The sequence below is a fragment of the Danio rerio genome, chromosome 20 (assembly GCF_052040795.2).
Source record: "Danio rerio strain M-AB ecotype USA chromosome 20, GRCz13ab, whole genome shotgun sequence".
Lineage (NCBI taxonomy): Eukaryota > Metazoa > Chordata > Actinopteri > Cypriniformes > Danionidae > Danio > Danio rerio.
Genome location: NC_141040.1, coordinates 47,643,633 through 47,663,338, shown reverse-complemented (window position 1 = coordinate 47,663,338; position 19,706 = coordinate 47,643,633). Strand labels below are relative to the sequence as shown.

The window sequence follows — 19,706 nt, the reverse complement described above, 5'->3', positions numbered from 1 at the left end:
GAAATAATACTTTAATGCAGTCATGAACATGTTTTGACAGTTAATATGCCAGTGATTATGCTTCACAAAAGTTGCAGACGCCTTTACCAATATCAAAATGCTTTTGTAAACATCCAGTTATTCCATACAGCGATTAAAAAAACGGCTACTGTAATAAAGAAAATATTTTCTAAATGTAAAACTAAATACATTGATATGCATTGAAATACATGATGAATACTCTTGACACATGAAAGTGTAAAGCCTGCAGTTCACAACATATGTGGAAGGTTATTGCGTGTCATATTTAACAAGCCGTTTGCTGCTAATTTGATGTAATTTTGCTCACATGGATAATTGAATATTAATCAGATGATGTCATTACGCTGCTGTGCCGTCAGCCAATCGTTGCATTGCTGATCATGATTTCGAGAATCGATAGATCTGTCCTTCACAACACACGCAGCGATCTCAGATCAGTTCATCCACACATTCTAATCTAATTCACGAACTTGTTTGAAGAACCAAATTAGCCAGAGATCAGTTATCAAGATTAAAAGATCCAGAATCGGCAAAATCATCTTAGATCATTTAAGCGAGGTACGAAGAACGGACCCCTGGTTTTTGATTTGATGTGTTACTCAATTTATTAGCCACAGTCAGTGTTATCAGGAGTGTTTATAAAGTGAAATGCTTTAATGTTTATCAAGATCACACTCTAAGATGAATAATAGTTGTTTTTTTTTACCTGCATTTCCTCTGAAAATAAATACAAGCGATGAAAATCACTGAAGATGTCTGCTGTGGATGTGATATATGAGTCCAGTTTCTAATGTTCTCCATACGCTTGAGTCTGCTAAAAAACAGAAGAAAGAGAGAAACTTTAAACAGCTCATTTGTGTCAAACATCAGGAGAATCCCAGCATCAGAAATAAACAGACAGTTAAAACATCTCAGACTGCTGATTAACTGTGAATGACTGTTTTATATTGATTATATAAATATAGATACTTCTGCAAATCTGTTTATTGGCAAAACTGGAACTATTTTAATCAAATAAGATGATGAAGGAGTGAAACAATTTCTTTTTTTATGTGAACACCTAGGAAAATATTAAAATAAAATCAATCAATGTCATGAACCCTTTAATCCATATCAAGAACTCTGCTGTGAATATTCAGAAACATCCGTCAACAAACAAGCAAGAATCCACTCGCTACTTACTTGTACTTGTAGGTTTGTTCTGCTCTCAGTCGCATCATATTCTCCATGTTTATTTCCTCTGCAACCTATTAAACCAAGAACTGCCATGTTTAATATTATTAAAATAACTTACAGACACTCAGACATGAGTAGAGATAGACCCTAAGTGCTCCTACTCCTACTAGATAAGTGCCTTTTTTGACCAGTTTGAATTCTCATTCCTATTTAAAAAAGTGAAAAGTGTATTTCAGAGAGCATTTTTAGGCTTTTCTGAAAATCCAACAGAGACAGTGACGTAATAAAAGATGTCTATTTATTCACAATTTACACCATACATTAATGTATATTTTAGGCTTTATTAAAGAAATAAATGTGACAAATAGTGTTGTTATCAGTTTATCATTATATATAATTTAGTAGTTAATTAGTAAATACAATTAATTAATTAGTAAATACACACAACAAGATGATGTTTTTGTTCTTTGTTGTTAAATAACAAAACAAACACTAATAAACAAGCAATTAATAAAGCCAAACAGGAAGGTAAGAAAACTGTGTGTCTGTGTCTAATTTAGATTTGCAGATATTTTACATTTTCCTTTATTGGTTCAGGGATTAGTACGACTGAATGAGTGAGCAGTTTTGGACAATGTTTGTGTTTATTTTATTTTAACTCCTTCAATGAGTCTTTTGAATGATTGTTCGCTCATTAAGACATGCCCTTTTATAAATTTTAGCATTACCTTACTTCAACTGTATTTGCAGTGTAAATAGAGTTTGATAAGACAGGTCAAGAGGTTTAATTTGATGTACACTATAATATCATGTTTAAATGAGAACACAAGCGTTCACTGTCAATTACTTACATTTGAAACTACAAAATATTAAACAAATCTTACCTGAGAACGATTTAAATCGACTGAGGTAAAGTTGGTAATAAAAATAACCCTGATAAAACCCTGTTTCAGACAGCAAAAACTCCTCAAACTCAAATGAACAAGTCTAAATACTCGAGGATATACGTTACTTTGAAAATCTATTTTATTTCGGTCCAAAACAAACTTTATTTCTCAGCGGTTACACACAGAAGCTCCGCCCACATCACACCACATTTATTGTGTAATTTAATAAATAATAATAATAATAATACTCGGTACAACTACTGTTACTACAACAACCGTACTGTGATCGCATCTCCTTCATGTGCACATGCGCAATATTTTAAACCATATATACAGTTAAAGTCAGAATTATTAGCCCCCTCTGATTTTTTTTTCTTTTTTTAAATATTTCCCAAATAACGTTTATAAGAGCAAGGATGTTTTCACAGTATGTCTGATAATGTTTTTTCCTCTGGAGAAAGTCTTATTTGTTTTATTGCGGCTAGAATAAAAGCATTTTTTATTTTTTTATGTACCATGAATATTCCCAACAATCTCTTCATGTTGTAATAAGTGCAATGTGTCAACAGGAACTCTGTTTCATTCTTTGTGGTCTTGCAGTAAACTACAAACAACCCTTCTGGGGTGCGTTTCCAAAAACCATGGTTAGCCAACTAAAGTCGCAAGTTGCATCGTTACATAGTGTGTTGATTTGGCATTTCCCAAATCCATCTTTGCATCAAACATTCGCAAACTACATCGCAAACGTCTATGCTTGTAATTACAACACTGGAGCTGTAGTTAGACACATAGTTCCTGGCTGTGTTGTATTGCCAGTTACCCGTCCTATGCCCTAATTATTTAGAACATTCTAACACTTAAACTTGGAATTATAAAAAGGAAAAAAAAGCATTAAAGTCATCTCTCTTAGGTGTAATTTGCTTTCAAAGTATTTTACAGTTCTGTTTTAGCAATCTTCATGTTTACAATTGCGCTCCCTTCGCAGTGCACTTAGAAAACATGATGTCATTTTGAACACAGCCTCATGACGAAAGCTATAGGTATCATATTATTAAAGCTGAATTTTAGTTACCTCTCCAAAGCTTGTGAAAACAAAAAACATGGCATATGTTAATGCTTTTAATTTATAGTAGGTTATTTAATAAGTATCTGTAGTGTATTCTCCATTTCTGGAGTGGTTTGCATATGTCAAATTGTAAAAGTATAAGACTTTTTAAATAAATAAATAAACAATATCTTACTTAATAATGTTAATAATAGTAATAATAATAACAATCATTATTATTAGTAATATTATTATTAAAGTAGGATGTTTTCATTCCCTATCAATAAATATAAAAATTTATTTCTTAATAAATGCCTCATTATTTATTTGTATGATTTATATGAGATTAGAATACGTGTTAGCTAAGTGGTTTTATGTTTTAGAATATAATATGTAATGTTCTCAATATTATTTGTAAAGGAAACACAGGCCCTACATGTGCCATATATTTCAATTAATATGGAAAGCGAGTTTTTATGCGTGTGCGTTTAAAACAATATCATTCGCACAAATAAATTATGGGGTTTTGCTCTTAAGAAGTTGTTACCACCCTGTTTAGCGCATCATTATGGGTGATTTACATTATAACTAACGTGGTTCAAATGATAAATCTGCAACAGAGAAACAACGGTTTTGAGAAACACTCGTCACTACATCATTTTCCCAAACGCATACTATTATAGTTCAGTTGCGAGTTACGTCGTTATTTGGGAAATGCACCCCTGAAAAATATGTTTAATATCTGGAATCTGCTGATCCTGTATTGGACTTTAAGGGGCAGAGGACAGTTCTTACAGTAGAAACCAAACACGAGCAATTCTATTCTGTATGTGTATTGCAAAAAAGCTCATTTTATAAATGTGGAAATCTGATGCTGTCCCCACCTTTGAAATGTGGGCTAGAGAACTTGGAAATATGTTACACTTAGAAGAACTGAGATTCACATTAAGTGACAAATTGTCCATTTTTAACAAGATTTGGGGACCATTTATATTATTTTTGCAGATAGACTGAACTTATAGACTTTTACAAGACTATTTTATGTTAATTTATTTATTAATTTTATTTCATTATTTATTTATTTTCCATGTACACCTTGCTTCAATTCATAATTTTTGTTCCAGCCAGGGTCATACTATGATTGTAAATGTTATTCATGTATGCCTTTGATTTTATTGTTTATGAACCTTCCATAAATATTTTGATTAGTGACAGATGGGTGGGAGTTAAGCTAAATTTGTTGTAAGCTAAATTCACTGTGAGTACTTCCAAGAGTACTTTGATATATGGTCCATCTCTTTCTTGTAAGAATGTAGGCAGTACTATATGTATGAAGGTTTTTTCTATGAAAATGAAATAAAGAGTTAAAAAAATAATTACCAGAGCCATTCAGTACAGCACAGTGCACTGCAATTCAACAAAATGACAAGGTTTGGAGACTGCTAATATAAATTCTTAAATTTCCATATTTTAATTTTCACATATCGCTTTTCTTTATATGTTGTTTGTGCAAGTATTAAAGCAGTAAACCTGATTGATGCCTGTTTTTGTTTCAGGGGAGAACAATGAGGAATAAGGAAAAATGTCCTTATTTTATGGGTGGATCTAGTCAGTCCAAACACACCATAATCCTAGAGCTAAACATAACTCCATCCATTACATCCAGAGAGAGAAAGCTGAATATAATGTGGTTCTGCAGTGTCGTATCTCTCCTATTTTTCAATATTTACACTTGCTTCCACTTAAATATTGTGTAAATTAAATATATATATATATATATATATATATATATATATATATATATATATATATATATCAAATGAGGCGGACTGAGAGCCATGAGGGCATACAAGTGCTAGTATGGCGTGAGTGCTAGACATCTGCATGCATCCCCTGTCTCGAGTCTCACAGAGGAGCTCTGGATGTTAAAAGGAGGAGAGACAGCAGTGAAAGACAAGAGAGGACCAGGCCTGGACATTTTATGTTTCGCTTTGGGTTTTAGTTTGTTTTTGTCAGTTTGTTTGATTTTTCATTAAAATTATTTAAAAGTTTGTCTGTTCTCCGCCTCCTTCCTCACGGCCAGAAGGCTATCAGCTTCATTACAATATATTTTTTTCTTATAAAGCACTCAACAGGGTGACACGGTGGCTCAGTGGTTAGCACTGTTGCCTCACAGCAAGAAGGTCGCTGGTTTGCAGCCCGGGTGATTCAGTGAGTGTTTCTGTGTGGAGTTTGCATATTTTCCCTGTGTTGGCGTGGGTTTCCTCTGGGCGCTCCGGTTTCCCCCAGAGTCTAAAGACATGCTCTATAGGTGAACTAAATAAACTAAAATTGGTCGTAGTGTATGTGTGTGAATCAAAGTGAATGGGTGTTTCCTAGTACTGAATTGCAGCTGGAAGGGCATACGCTGTGTAAAACATATGCTGGATAAGTTGGTGGTTCATTCCGCTGTGGCGATTCTGACGAATATAGGGACTAAGCCGAGGGAAAAATAATGAATGAAAGCACTCAACAATTTAGACAATTGCACTTTAGAATCAGCTTCGTTCACACGTTCACAAGCACTTTGCAGTGACATAAACCTCCCGGATACACGCGCAACTTCTTCGCATGACTCGCATCCGAGGTATTACAGCAAAAGCACGACACATGAACGTGAGCCCTATACTGACACTGAGGAAAGAAACTGTTGAATAACAAAAGCATGAAAATATTCTCTTAGAGAATAATTACCGAAAAGTATTCTCTTAAGCTTCAGAAATTTCTGATTGAACCACTAAAGACAAACATGATCTGTTTTGTATGGTCCAGCTCAGCTTGCTCCGGCCCTGTATGTACACTGTTAACCCTTACTGTAGATTAAGCAGTAAATAACTGTAAAATAGCCAGTGTTTAGCTGTAATGAAAAGAAACAGTATTTTACTGTAAAAGGAGCAGGATTTGTATGAAATTCTGTAGTGCAAAGAATAAATTACAGTAATTTACTCTATGTAACATTACAGATATTTACTGTGATAATAAATGGTAAATTACTGTTCAACCATTACTGCCCCATCTACTCTGATGCTTTATGTTGCTATTTTATATTTATTTTATCTCTGTGTTTTCTTTGGTTCCTTTTATGTTTTTAACATTGAGTATCAGGAGTCAACCAATGCCACAGAGCTTATTAAAAGGTAAGTGTAAGATATGGACGAAATGCATTTAAAGGCAAAAATATTCACACAGAGCAAAGAAATTGTCACAATAATTTTTATAACTTTGTTTACTTTTTCTATAATTAATCTAATTTAATTGCCTAGTTTGACCTATAGTTAAGATTTTAAATTGCACTTTCAACTGAATATTAGTATTTTGCTAAATAACTAGTAAAAATGTGTTATTTAAAAAATAAATAAATAAATAAAATAATATATATATATATTAGGGTTGGGCATCTAAGCTATAATGCCGATCCGATACGCATCTCGATTCAAAGAATACGATCCGATATATTAGCGATACATTTGTGACATATTGCGATGCAACACGATACGATTCACACCCATATCACGATACGATGCGATATTTCAGCACTAACTAATTAGATCAAGTTTATGAGATGATGTGAAAGAGGATGCTGTGCCATTGAATGAGTTTGATTATTTATAAACCAAGCAAAACCAAGACTTTTTTTACAAACTGGCTTTTCTCTCAGAGCCAGAGTGTCAGTTTACAGTAGAGGGCCATTTTAGATAATATAGCACATATTATTTAAGTATTTTCAAGATAAACAGAATGTATAAGTGCAATATATATTAAAAAATATGTATATATTTGCACTCTTTCAACATAAATAAATTTAGCATTGCACAACAAGAATTGTGATTTAACTTTTCAACTATAAAAAACAAGTTTTACAAAGATATATTTTGCCACTGATTATTCAAAACTTAAGGTGGTGAACTAGCAGTGTTATGTTGCTTTGAAACATCACTGTCACTGTAAACAACAGGCTAATAAAAATATAACAAACCAGCAATCTTCTTGCTGTGAGGTGGTCAAACTACCCACTGTGCCACCGTGACACCCAATTATTTTTATCATTATTATTATTAATATTATTATTATTAAATAAAAATTAACAGGAGGAGGTGTTTAAAACCTTCGTTCTCCGTGACACTAGGGTGAATATCTTTGCAGATGAACAATGCAATAGCATTCGTTATTGGCGTAGAGCGAGCAGAACTGTTGCGCATGGAAAAAAAACTTGCAATGCTTTTCTGACCACTTTTGGAGCTGGTTGAAGCAGTGCGAAAGCCGGGGATGCAGAAACACTGGAAGATGCTTTCACAACAACACCGTGGCGCCGCTTCAAGTGAGATATCAGATTAGTCATACTGCCCGCGTATTTTACAGATGCGCGGCACATTTTGCAAATTGCATCTGTCCTGTCATGTCGTCCATCCTTAAATCCATAATGTTGCTTGCCATACTTTAGATTTAAAACTCAGTGGGGAATAAAATGTTTGTTTTGCTTCTCGCGCTTTCTGAGGGCGCTCCACTAGCTTCATCCGCACACCTGATACTGAGTTGTAGTGTGTGCACATCTGCAAATCCGTTGCTAAGGCTTACTTTATGTAGGTCGATTAAATTATGCGCCAAAAACAGGTTGACAACACTTGTTAATGAATAAAAAATACATTCTATATTAAAAATATAAGCTGTATCTCGGAAAAATCGATGCATCTCGCAAAAACCGATGCATCTCGATTTGCTTCCAAAATTTCATTCATCCTCTGCTGCTCAACCGATGCACTCGCATCGTGCACGCGCATGACCGCGTATCGATACATATCGGTTAATCTTCCCATCCCTAATTTATATATATATATATATATATATATATATATATATATATATATATATATATATATATATATATATCTTAAACAACACACACATACATTTTTGCAGAGACTCAATGAATTTGTCTGGAAAACTGGCAAGTAAAAGTGCCATTAACAGTATAAAGGCTTTCCTAAATAAATGTATAAATCATAATATTTGTTGTGTTTTTTATTATTACTACAGATTTGGAACGACATGAGAATCAGATTATTTATTTATTTTTTTTTTTTCTATGGATGAAGTTTATATTATAGTATATTTTTATTGTTACTATTAAACGATATGTGCATAACTGTGATAAATGTAGGCAGTTGCTTTGAAAATATGCTATGTACCAGGGGTGTCAAACTCCTGGAAGGCCACAGCCTAGTAGAATTTAGTTCCAGCCCTGCTTCAACACACTACCTTTAGATTTAGTTTGATCAGGTGTGTTTAATTAGTATAACTGCACTGTTACTCTGTAGATTGTGCAGTAAATAACTGTAAAAAACAATGATTTAAGCATCACCACACACTCCCACAGGCTGTCCGTCTTATTCTAAACACAAAGGTGTTAGAAAGAGTTTTCAGAAAATGCTGGCCCTTTAAGAGAGTCAGGTGTTTGATTTGTTTACTGCTGAGTGTGCTCTATTCTCTGTCTATCAATTCAGATGTAGAGTCTGATATGGTTTAGGCTTTAAATAAGAATCTAAAATGAGTAAGTAAAATGTGTTCAAATGTTTTTGAGGGTTTCTAAAATAAGGCTGTGTTTTAAGTTATATTGTTGTTATCTTGAACTGTGTACTTGAAAGCTACATTGTTAGCTAGTTAGCCTCTCCTCATATAACTTCTTACATTACTTTTGTTTAAGTATATGTATTTATTGGATATTGCATACTGCCATAATGTGCAGATGCAAACAGTTGTATGTATCTTTCTGGCAACTAAGCCAAAATTAAATTCCTTCATCTCAGTAAGGTAACATGTGCACATCATCACAGGGAATCACAAAAACATGATACACATAGCCATCCACACACAAAAGCTCCCCTGTCCGGTCCCAGGTTGTGAGTTTGTTGCTAAGTATTTTTCAGAGCTGTGTTTCCACCTATGAATTTATATTAGAAACAATAAAAAAGTTTGTTGTCATGAGATAATTATAACAGTAAAAGATTGGATCCTTTAGTTTTTCGGTGTTGCCAACTTTATTTTTGTTTTCTATAATTATTTTAAACTTTTTGAGATTTGACAGAGCTTTTAATTATTTAAAACTTTAAAATTTAAAATAATTATTTTGTTTTTTGCTGTTCAGTTTTTTTTTTTGTTGCATGGTCAGCATTGAGGAGAGAGTAACACATTTCATTGCAGCACTTTGTGTGTGTGTGTGTGTGTGTGTGTGTTTATTGGATAAGTGATTGTGATAAATGTTGGCAGTTGCTTTAAAAGTATGCTAAATACCAGGCGTGCTTAATCCTGTTCCTGGAGATCTACCTTCCTGCAGATTTCAGTTGCTATCCATATCAAACACACCTAAACCAATTAATTAGGACCTGAACAGCACTTGATAATTACAGGCAGGTGTGTTTGATATGGGTAGCAACTGAAATCTGCAGGAACGTAGATCTCCAGGAACAGGATTAAGCACCCCTGCTATATACCATGGGGGTCAAACTCCAAGTTCCTGGAGAACTGCAGGGCAGCAGAGTTTAGTTCCCACCCTGCTTCAACATTACCTGTAGATTTCTAACGAGCCTTAATTAGTTTTATCAGGTGTGTTTAATTAGAGTTACAGCTTAAAGTCCCGGTCACACTGCACTTTTCTCCCTTTAGACTTCCATTCATACGCATGTGAATGCTGCAGACCTGGAATGCTAGCTCATGCGACAAATTTTACAGTTTGCAGCATTGGAAAGTTCAAGCTTGGAGAACTCTGAACTGCGAAATCACATCATGTGATTGCTTGAGACTAATCAAAGATCAAACCATGACCTTTCTGAACAAAAATTATGGACCAGTTGCTTGCTTTTTCAATCTCTAAATATTTTGTTTAATCCCACTCTTTTTCGCAGAGCCATATGACAGAATTTTGCATGCTTAAACGTTAGTTTGACTGCAGCCTTGCTGTGCAGACATGTGGCTCTCAGTAATATGTAAGATGATATTTATATCTGCTGATTTCTTAATTTTGTTATACATTTTCTGTTTTATGTTTGTTTGCTGCCAAAACAATAAAATAAATTTGTCAGAATTTACAACCTAATTAATTTAAAGAATTAATAACAGGTAAGAATACTAATTAATTTTAGTAACACCTTGACATACTATTGTGTATGCAGTATAATGCTGTGAGTTGTAACACTACAGTACAGTAATTAACTGTACACAGTTTCCAGTTAGTTACCACTACTGCTCTATTACAGCAATTAACCGGCAACACTGTTGCCAGCTACTCACTGTAATGGTTCGGTTACAGTAAACAACTGGCAACACTGTTGCCAGCCACTCACTGTAATGGTTCAGTTTCAGTAATTAACTGGCAACACTGTTGCCAGTTACTTACTGTAGCCAAACTTTTACAGTGAGTAGCTGGCAACAGTGTTGCCAGTGTTCTACTGTAAAAAAGCCTGGTAAGGTCTAACAGTGTACTCCACGGCACGAATTTACCGCGCTCACCAGCAACAACAACAACAACGTTTCCCTGCGTCACTACCGGTGTGTGGTACATTCTACGTCACTTCCGGGGTGTGGTACATTTCCTTTCTGTAAGGCATCTGTAATTGTAAATTTGTTTCGGGATTTGTGAAAGTGTTTTGTATCTTGTTAATTTGTTTTCTAAAATGTAAATTTGTTTCGTCCTTTGTAAAATTGTGATAAGTAAAAATGTTTTTTAAAATGTAAATTTGTCTCGAGCTTTGTAAAAGTGTTTCAAACTTTGTAATGTTGTTTTGCACTTCCCGGCCACCGTAGTTTTGAGTTTTTTTTTTCTGGACAGTTGAAGCAGTTAGGAACCTTGTTAATGGAAGATGAGAAAGCTCTAATATTTCACTACAACTATCTTAATTTGTGTTCTGAAGACATATTAAGGTCTTAAGGGGTTTTGAACAACAGTAAGTAATTAATAATGACACACTGAACTAACCCTTTACTATTTGCTTTAATATAGTTCTCATGTACCACCTTCTTTAGTCTAATGCTTTGCTAATGTGGTTTATGGTTGGAGGACATCTATTTTTTTGGCTATTGATTTAATTTGTTTGTTGATAAAGATGATTTCATAGTGGATGAGAATGTCCAACCCTGTATATATAGGTGGCGAGGTCCATTTCTCCAGGTGGTGCCACTGGAAACTGCCCATCTTGAGGCTGTGCTAAGCTAAAAACAGACATCAGCCTAGTGCGACAATCCTCACAATTGATAAAAATTATATTTTTGGTATTACATTTTGTAATAAGTCACATTTTTTAAACAAAAAGTTATCCCTTCATGTTATTTATCAAAAAACGCTGTCTGCTCCGAGCACGCAGTATTCTCAAGGACACCTTTCACCCCGCTCACAGACTGTTTTCACTCCTCACAATCACTGCACTGCTTAACGTTTGCACATTTAAAAATTGCACATATTCAATGCACTACATTGCACTGATTCACTTATTTGAACTGTGCATACCTACTACATGTGTAATTATGTACACACCCACTGTACATACACATTTGTAATCATGTTTATTTTTCTGCATACTACTGATTATTAATAGCAACCTGTACATATATGAATTTATTGTAAATCGCTTTTCAAAGCTAATACAACCTGTATAAAATGTTGATAGTACATCCATCTGAAAATATCACCATAGGTTTTCTATAACTGCACTTTATAACTTACCTCTATCCTGCACTTGCTGCTATTGCACTGCTGCTGGTTAGACCTAAACTGCATTTCGTTGCATTGTACTTGTACATGTGTACTGACAATAAAGTTGAATCTAATCTAATCTAATATTTTGTATAGTCTGACTAAAGAACCATTCACACCACTGTGACACAACGACTGTAAAGATAAGCATGAAACACTTTTCTGAAAATCATTCTGAATGGTGTCTGTGAGCTCAGAATGACGATTCAATTCTGTGATAATACAATGAGCTGCAGTGAGACTGTATTACTGTGTCCATCCACCTGTTTTATCTTCATTTTGGAATATCATATAAAACAGTGTTACTCAACCATGTTCCTGGAGGACTGTGGAGCTAATAATATGCCAAAACAATCTGAATTTGAATTGTGTTAATTTGAATTATTGACAATTGTGTTTTAAAAATCAGAATTTTTATATTCCGTTAAAATTTGTTTTAAATTTAAAATTCTGAGTTTGAATTTAATAACTTGAATATTGAACATCTGAAATTTAATACAACTGATTCAAGTCTGAAGTTAATATAGATGTATTTTCAAACTTCAGAATTTTTGTGTTCTAAATTCACAGATTGCAGATTTTCAGTTTATAGAGAGCATTTTTAGGCTTTTCTCAAAATCCAACAGAGACAGTGACGTAATAAAAGATGTCTATTTATTCACATTTTACACCATACATTAGAAGTCTTCACCAGCACACTGACTGAAACCACTAAAGTGCTGTTTACATGATTCAAACACTTGTGTAGATTCTTGTTAATAGTTATTTCTATATTATTGTTGATACAATTTTACTTTTAGGATTTATTTAACAAATAAATGTGACAAATTGTGTTTTTTTATTATTTATTAATATATATAATTTTAAAAGAAAATACAAATGACAAGCTGATGTCTTTGTTTTTTGTTGTTAAATAACAGAACAAAGTCTAATGAACAAGCGATTGACAAAGCCAAATAGAAATGAGGAAAACTAAAATCCCCGGCCACTTTGTTAGGTACACCTGTCCAACTGCTTGTTAAAGCAAATTTCTAATCATCCAATCACACGGCAGCAACTTAATGCATTGAGGCATGTACACATGGTCAAGACGATCTGCTGCAGTTCAAACCGAGCATCAGAATGGAGAAAAAAGGTGATTTAAGTGACTTTGAACGTGGCAGAGGTCAGAGGAGAATGGCCAGACTGGTTTGATCTGATAGAAAGGCAACAGTAGCTCAAATAACCACTTGTTACAACCGAGGTATGCAGAAGAATGCACACCTCTGAATGCAAAACACGCTGAACCTTGAGACGGAAGGTCTATAGCAGCAGAAGACCACACCGAGTGCCACTCCTGTCAGCTAAGAACAGGCTACAATTCGCACAGGCTCACCAAAATTGGACAATAGAAGATTGGAAAAATGTTGCCTGGTCTGATTAGTCTTGATTTCTGTTGCAACATTCGGATGGTATGGTCAGAATTTGCCATCACAACATGAAAGCATGGATCCATCCTGCCTTTAATCAACGGTTCAGGCTGGTGATGGGGGTGTAATAGTGTATGAGACATTTTCTTAACACACTTTGGGCCCATTAGTACCAATTGGGCATATTGTCAACACCACAGCCTACCTGAGTATTGTTGCTGACCAGGTCCATCCCTTTATGACCACAGTGTACCCATCTTCTGATGGTTACCTCCAGCAGGATAACACACCATGTCATAAAGCTTTAATAATCTCAGACTAGTTTCTTGAACATGACAAGGAGTTCACTGTCCTCAAATGGCCTCCATAGTCACCAGATCTCAATCCAATAGAGCACCTTTAGGATGTGGTGGAATGGGAGATTTGCATCATGGATGTGCAGCCGACAAATCTGCAGCAACTGCGTGATGCTATTATGTCAATATGAATCAAAATCTCTGAGGAATATTAATCAGCACCTTGTTGAATCTATGCCACGAAGGATTAAGGCAGTTCTGAAGGCAAAAGGGGGTCCAACACGTTACTAGTAAGGTGTAGCTAATAAAACGGCCGGTGAATGTATGTATGTCTAAATCAGATTTGCACAACCATTTGACGTTTCCCCTTGCTGGTTCATGTAGTATTATCTGTCTGCAATCCCAGAGGCTGCACTTTCAGGACCGCATTTCTAAGACCGCGTTTCTAGGACCCAAGTTTTTTTGTGAAAATGGCAACTATCGAGTAGGAGAATCGCAGTCTCTGGGACGCATTGGTTGGTGTTAATTTAACATCTTCGCAACTTTTTAATTAATAAATTACAAATAATTTCATAATCTAATAATACTGAATTAAAATGCAACTTTCTTAATGTTATTTTTGTAATTGTGAATACAGAGTAAATACTTTAATTTCACTTTCTAACAACACTTCTGGCTTCATCTCTGCACTGCACAGATACTGTTAAACTTTAAAATTTATTTTTATAATGATTTAGTTTGATTCGTTTTCTATTTCATTTAATCTGAATGACAAATAGACCTAATAATATATTAATAGACTTAATATAATGTTAAAACACCCTAATATATAATAAATAAAAACAGCAAGCAAAAGACGTTTAATGTCCCATTTTCTTGGTTCAAGCTGAAATCTGGCTGATCTGTAAGATTTTATTTTTTTTAGATGTCAGATGTCTTACCTTGAATGCAGACAACAGAAAACAGCCGTAGTCTCAGTCTAACCTTATCTGCAGTAAATGTACAGCTGACTGGGTGAGTTCTCTATGGGGAGTTCTGTGTAAGCGGAAGTACTGTAAAGATACACTGCTAGAGTCAAACCGGACACCAGGTGACATCATGTGAAAAGGGTCTATGACTCCTAAGAGAGAAAGAGAAGTGAATGAAGTAAGGAACACGTTCTCTCTAATGTTAAATTTCATATTTAAAAGATCTTAGCTACCACAGAGCGCACACACATATGATACAAAATGAGATCAATCTTCATTATAAACAATGTTCATTCTTGTTTAATGTAGGCTATTTTAAAAACTGATATTTTATAAGAACTATTAACAACTGTAATTTTTCAAATGTAGAAAGCTTGGTTTGTTGTTCAAACTATTTTAAGTCAATTTCATACACATAAAAATAATAAATAAATTAGGCCTAAGCCTAGTACTTCAAGGGGTGGTCCACTACGATATCATATTTTAAACTTTAGTTGATGTGTCATGTAGCTGTGTAGCTCAAAGTTTAATGCAAAGGGAGACATTGGATTTTACAGAGTTAGCTTCAGGGCTCTTACACCTTTTCCAACTTCAAATTCCAGCACTTTTCAAGCACTTTCAAGGTGCATTTTTATGCTTTTCCAGCACCTAACAACTGCTGTAAATTATGTTTATATTTGCTGTATGTACTTTCCCACATTTAAATCTATAATTTGTGCTATTTTACAAAACAGAATACAACATTTCAACTTAAATTGTTGAATACTTGAGCATAGATTTATTGGAATAGTTCACCCAAAAATGGTTTAAAAAAAAAAAAAAAGTTCAGTTATTCGATGAAATATCTTTTTAAGTTTGGTCTCTTTTTACCTAAAGTTGATGAAAATCAGCTTACAGTCAGATTTTGTTTGAGTATATTACCAAACTTTCAAGTCCAGACGTTCATGATATTTCATGTGATGTGCTATTCAAAATTCATGTAACAAATTTAATCCTTTAGAGTCTGAGAATATCCTTGCTGCAAATGACTGAACTGTTCCCATGTCAACTGTTTTGAAAATCAGTCACCAAATATGGAAACCATAGTTTGCTATAAGCTTTTATCAATTCATTCATTCATTCATTCATTTTCTTTTCAGCTTAGTCCGTTTGTTAATCAGGGGTTGCCACAGCAGAATGAACCACCAACTTATCCAGCATATGTTTTACGTAGCGGATGCCCTTCCAGCCGCAATCCAACACATGGAAACACCCATACACTCTTGCATTCACACAGATACACTACGTCCAATTTAGCTATTTCAATTCACCTATAGAGCATGTCTTTGGACTGTGAGAGAATATTGGAGCACCCGGAGGAAATCCGGAGAACATGCAGACCATACATAAATGCCAACTTACCCAGCCAGGACTCAAACCAGCAACTAGAGGTCTGCATTCAGCCACAGGAGCCAACCACATTTCTGTGGCGAGGGAATAAATTTCCGAATAAAGCACGGGAGTGGTCAGTAACGGGTTCAATTTTGGACAGGAGCGGGCGGTTCAACAATTTCACTCCCGGCTCCCGAGCGAGCGAGCACGCGTATGTTTGTGAAAGAGACAGCATGATGCTGCGTTTAGCTTGTTTGTTGATGTCTATTTGTGCGTGCGAATGAGAAAGAGAGAGCTTTGTGCTCTCTCTCTCTCTCGTTCTCTCTGTGTGTGTGTATGTGTGTGAAAGAGAGAGCGAGACGCTGTCTGTGTGTGTGTGTGTGTGTGTGTGTGTCACTTGCTTGTGCTTGTGTGTGTGTGTTTATACAGACAGCGTGTTTTAGGCTTTCTGTACTCTGTATAGCTGGGTGGTTTTCAGTTTTGTTCTCCCCCCGTCTGATAGGGGGAACGGGCGTGGCGGGTAGAAAACGGGGTGGGGCGGGCAGCGGAACAACAAATGCTAAATATAAGCGGGAGCGGTCGGGTTCGGCCTACAACCTGGCGGGTGCGAACGGGAGCGGGATTCAAAATTTAGTCCCGTGCAGATCTCTACCAGCAACCTTCTTTCTGTGAGGCGAACTTGCTACCCAGCTGAGCTTTCATCAATATTACTTTTTATTACTGTCAATATTACTTTAGGTTAGGACTAAGGTACTGTTGTACTGTTGAAGTGCCCTTTAGACTGTTGAGTTTAGGAAAAAAACTGCAATAAAAATAGGGCATAAATGAAACTGCACTGAACAAAATATAGTGCAAAAGTAATAACTAGCTTATCCAGGAGTAGGCCAAACAGGGTAGGTAGGTAGATATTGACATTTAACTTAATATTTGCATACGTCATCTTAATAATAGTAACCAGGGCTTGACATTAACTTTTTTTTTAACGTTACTAGTCACTCTGCATTTTCACTAGCCACAATTTTGTTGTTGGAAAAATATTTTATATGCACAATATGACTTTGACATGCTAAAATTACTTAATTTAGATTTTGTGTTTTGTCCACATGCTTTCTTATTCCTTTCACTTTTTGTGAAAAATTTTAAATGTGTCATCACGGTCATTCACTCATCATCATTCGGTCTTAACCTGCTTTCTATTGTTCTTGTGAACGCAATTATTTTATTGTTAGCCGTGCTGTTTCTCGATTCTAAGATCACATTTGCACGCATATTGGGTCATCCTTATAGTCGCACCCTGCTTTAAGAAAACCACAATTTAAAAAAATATTTTCAACCAGCCAAAGTGGCTCGTGGGAGTGGCTGTCTAACTCGCCAAAGCAGAAATCTATGCGGCGGGTTGGCGGATGTTAATATTAAAGCCCTGATAGTAACTGGCTTCATGAGCTGCAATATTATTTTAATCTTAAATGCAAACTCTTTTGCGACGGTGTACGTGCTGCAGTTGCATGAATGACAACATCGTGACGATTAAATGTAGGATTAAACAGAACATCTCGTGCTTAAAACGTGTGTCAAACACTGTTACCTGCAAACTCCGTAACTTACCTCAGGCTTTACAATGAGTGGCTTTAGTCATTTTTATAGCAGACTTTAACCAACCGGAAATCTTTTATCCACTCTTTGAAAAGTGTAAATGGTGAATTACCATTCACCAAATGATCACTGATCAGATGTGCTGCTATTTGTAACATTAGGTGGAAAACTAAATCTGTCAGTGTTATTTTAATTCTCTCTGATCCAGACCTTTACATTTTTGGGGCAGTATCTCTCTCATCTGAACTGATTGACAGCTTATATTAACCAATATTTTGAATTCATTGCAATAGCAGTGGGCCAATCAGAAGAGCGGGCATTGTGGGCTTTGTTTCGTAAGATTCCAAAATATCAGACCCTGAAAACTGTTATGGAATTTCATGAGACAAGATGCAATGCTCCAATGCACTTTCTAATCTGAGAAGTGATGAAGAAACCAGCTGTTCAACTGTTCTATTCAAATCACTGTTGACAATGCAAACACAGGGAAAAACAGAGCTATCTTTGATTGGAAACATACAGCTTGGCATCACTTAAAGAAATCATGACATGAGAAATCAAATTTACCCCAACAAATATTTGCCTTTTCACCAGTGATGTGCAATATAAATATTGTTAATGTGCATATCAATATCACAATGAGTGATTTAATACAAATTATCTTTGCGTATCTGTCACTAGCACAACCTCTAAAGACATTTCAGCACATCAGACCATGCAAAATGTACTTGATAATGTGAAACCAAGATGATAGAACTCTGTAACGAAACTCTGTATTTTAGTTTGGATGCTGAAATATGAGCCAGAAAATAAGCCATTTTACTAGAAGAGTTTATTAGTAAATGAAAATCCTGTCATCATTTACTCACCCTTTACTCATTTCAAACTGAACCACTGACTTCATATCATTTGTTTTTTTCTAGTATGGATCTTTGAATGTTTACAATATCCTCTTTGTGTTCAACAGAATGAAGAAACTTATAAAAGTTTAGAACCGCTTGAGGGTGAAAAAATAGTGAGTAAATTTTCATTCAAGATGAGACACAAAATCACTATTTACATAAGGTAGATCTAATCAACAGTCAGCGGATCTATATTACTTTTCCCAGTAAATAACATATGGTATATATTAAATATATGTAGGGTTCTTTAAACATGCTTATAAGGCCCCAGTCATACATGATTATTGCGTATATGTGGTATTAGTTCTTGTACATTTAGAATAAATATTAGTATGAAAGTTTCTGATTAATCATGATTTATTCATCTATTTTAAATGTCTATTTTATGCATGAAATTGTGTGTAAGTTTAGTGAATGAGACTCAATGTTTGTAAAGCATTAGCTATCCACTATTTGCACCCCTTTACCTGAGCACACTATTTCAGGCTTGTGGCTTAAAAGTGTACAAAATCAATTGTGAGAACTTTTACCTTTAATGTGCCGTCCTGCTGGAATGACCTGCTTAACTCCGGCTGAGTCTCTGGGAGGGCTGCACGATACTGAAAAAAACAGACATGTCAATATTGAGTTTTTCTGCTATTTCTATATTGTGATATGAATATAATTTCACAAGATAACTGTAGTAACACTGTTTGGAAAGAATTCATCCTTTTACTTTGATTTTTTACAGCTGAGTGCATAAAATATACAAAATTACCTAAAAATATATCAAAGCACGGATGAAAACAATGATAAAACTGAAATAAACAGCACTTTATGTTTTTTGTCAAGTATTGAGGTACAGGAATTCAAAAATCAACTGTAAAATAACAGATCATGGAGTCTTTATTGAACAAATAAACACAATCATTCTTTGTTAAAGTGGCTAACTTTATACTTTCTTGAGCCCAAATAGTTTCAATTCACTTGAAATCTTAGTTACAGGCCTTAAAAACACATCAAATATCACTCCCTAATGTATTCTTTCACTATCTGTTTGTCCTGCTACTTTGTTTACTTCTAGATAATAAAAATACACACACAGCTAAAATAACTAAGACTTGTCACTGCATCTACATCTTGCCGTTTTCTGTTGATCTGAAGTGTTTCTATTATCTGAAGCTTTGGATAAAATCCTCTGCTAAATGTAAATCTATTTAAAGTTCAGTCATAGTAATGGAAATACTAAGAAATCTGGTTTTTGATTTGATGTGTTA

The 19,706-nt window shown here is 34.9% G+C and overlaps 2 protein-coding genes across 5 annotated transcripts in view; both read right to left on the bottom strand.

Moving 5' to 3' along the window:
* efr3bb (EFR3 homolog Bb (S. cerevisiae)) overlaps positions 1–19,706 on the bottom strand; it is a 1,037,141-nt gene that overhangs the window by 441,367 nt on the left and 576,068 nt on the right. The gene's annotated exons all lie outside the window — the stretch shown is intronic.
* Positions 1–19,706, bottom strand: part of LOC147832320 (uncharacterized) — a 59,313-nt gene that overhangs the window by 7,485 nt on the left and 32,122 nt on the right. For 3 of the 4 annotated variants that reach the window (XM_087298984.1, XM_087298986.1, XM_087298985.1), the window contains 5 exons: positions 18,981–19,049; positions 14,558–14,736; positions 11,295–11,370; positions 1,204–1,268; positions 728–835 (listed from right to left, as the gene is read on the bottom strand). In XM_087298984.1, coding sequence (XP_087155110.1) covers positions 19,013–19,049 — 37 coding nt within the window. In that variant the 3' untranslated portion in view covers positions 728–835; positions 1,204–1,268; positions 11,295–11,370; positions 14,558–14,736; positions 18,981–19,012. The remainder of the gene's footprint in view (positions 1–727; positions 836–1,203; positions 1,269–11,294; positions 11,371–14,557; positions 14,737–18,980; positions 19,050–19,706) is intronic. The other variant, XM_087298987.1, reaches the window with a different exon arrangement.